Here is a 1,286-nt window from a genome sequence, read left to right as displayed (position 1 = left end):
AATTCATTTCATAGTCGAAAACTCACTTGGAAGATTTGGAGAAACAAGCATCTTCTGTATTCACACACGATGTGTTTAAGTGGATTTTTAGGGAGATCATGAAAGAGGCTCATATCACACTAAAGCAAGGAACAGAATGTCATGAAGATGGTTCCCGGGTTTACAAGGTATCAGTTTACAAGCGTCCTAATTTTGAACACACTGTTACCTACTACCCTCGGAAAGAGACTGAAAGTGCAGCAGACCCGATTATGGTGTGCTCTTGCGGAATGTTTGAGTATAGGGGAGTGCCGTGTCGTCACATGTTCTCGGTGATGAAAAACGAAAACATCTTTCATCTTCACAAGTCACTGATAGTGAAGAGGTGGTCGAGGGACGCAAGAAGTGTTTGTGAAATCCCATATCCAGACAAAGAAATGCCCCAAGAAGCCGTGCAAGTGAGCAGGTATGTTCATGGCTTGAATTTTAGTTATTTTAATTACAGACACATGTAAGGGTTCGTCAGATGTAATATGGGTACCTGTAATATTATTCTGTGAACACATTTGTTTTCTTTTCTTTCGTCGTAGCAGGTATGGTGCTTTGATTGCTGATTGCAATCGGTTGTGCTTTTATGCTTCAAAGACGCAAGAAGGCTACAACATGTTGAAGATGGAGATCGATAGACTAGCAGCAATTATGGAAGGTTCGGCGAGTGATCAAGAAAAAGTGCAAGGTACGGCTACACCCACGAAGAAAGGTTCTATTGTGAGAGATCTTGTCCCATCTAAGACCAAAGGCAGAGAAAAGAGCGACAAAAAGAATGAGCCATCGAGACGGAAGGTTACCTGTGGTTATTGCAAAGGCGGTGGACACAATATTCAAACATGTCCGGTAAGAAAAGAGCATTAAAAAGCGGAAGCAGAGTTAGGAAGCGATGACCCTCCTTCAGTAGCAACACCTGCAAAGAGAGTTGTACACCGCCGTAACTGCAAACAGGCTGGGCACACATACGTTACGTGCAAAAAAAACAACCCCGCACGGAGTAGTGATTCCTTGTAGTGATGGTATTATGTTAGTTGTAATGAAAACAGTAGATGTGTCTTATGTTAGTTGTAGACTTGGCAACTTTTGCCATCTATATGGTTCGAACACAAGTACCATTTTGATTTCTAGAAAGTCTACTTCTTTATGATCTTGTTTAAGTAAATGGTAGATGTTTCTAATCAAAACAATAGATGTTTCTTATGTTAAATGTAGACGTTTCAACTTTTGTCATCTAAATGGAACGAACACAAGTACCATTT

At 40.7% G+C, this 1,286-nt stretch overlaps 1 protein-coding gene across 1 annotated transcript; it reads left to right on the top strand.

Moving 5' to 3' along the window:
* Positions 1–50: 50 nt before the first annotated feature.
* Positions 51–1,155, top strand: LOC101300183 (protein FAR1-RELATED SEQUENCE 3-like). Its single transcript, XM_004306812.1, has 2 exons — positions 51–445; positions 573–1,155. The coding sequence occupies exons 1-2, from the start codon at positions 99–101 to the stop codon at positions 889–891; spliced, it is 666 nt and encodes a 221-aa protein (XP_004306860.1). The 5' UTR covers positions 51–98; the 3' UTR covers positions 892–1,155.
* The last annotated feature ends 131 nt before the right edge of the window (positions 1,156–1,286 follow it).

The sequence above is a fragment of the Fragaria vesca genome, linkage group LG7, assembly GCF_000184155.1.
Source record: "Fragaria vesca subsp. vesca linkage group LG7, FraVesHawaii_1.0, whole genome shotgun sequence".
Classification (NCBI taxonomy): Eukaryota; Viridiplantae; Streptophyta; class Magnoliopsida; order Rosales; family Rosaceae; genus Fragaria; species Fragaria vesca.
This window is presented reverse-complemented; position numbering and strand designations above follow the sequence as displayed.

Excerpts from the sequence above, each read along its gene's own strand:
- LOC101300183 (XM_004306812.1), top strand. The coding sequence starts at position 99 with ATGAAAGAGGCTCATATCACACTAAAGCAAGGAACAGAATGTCATGAA. Across the intron at positions 446-572 it reads GAAGCCGTGCAAGTGAGCAG|GTATGGTGCTTTGATTGCTG; the intron begins GTATGTTCATGG and ends TCGTCGTAGCAG.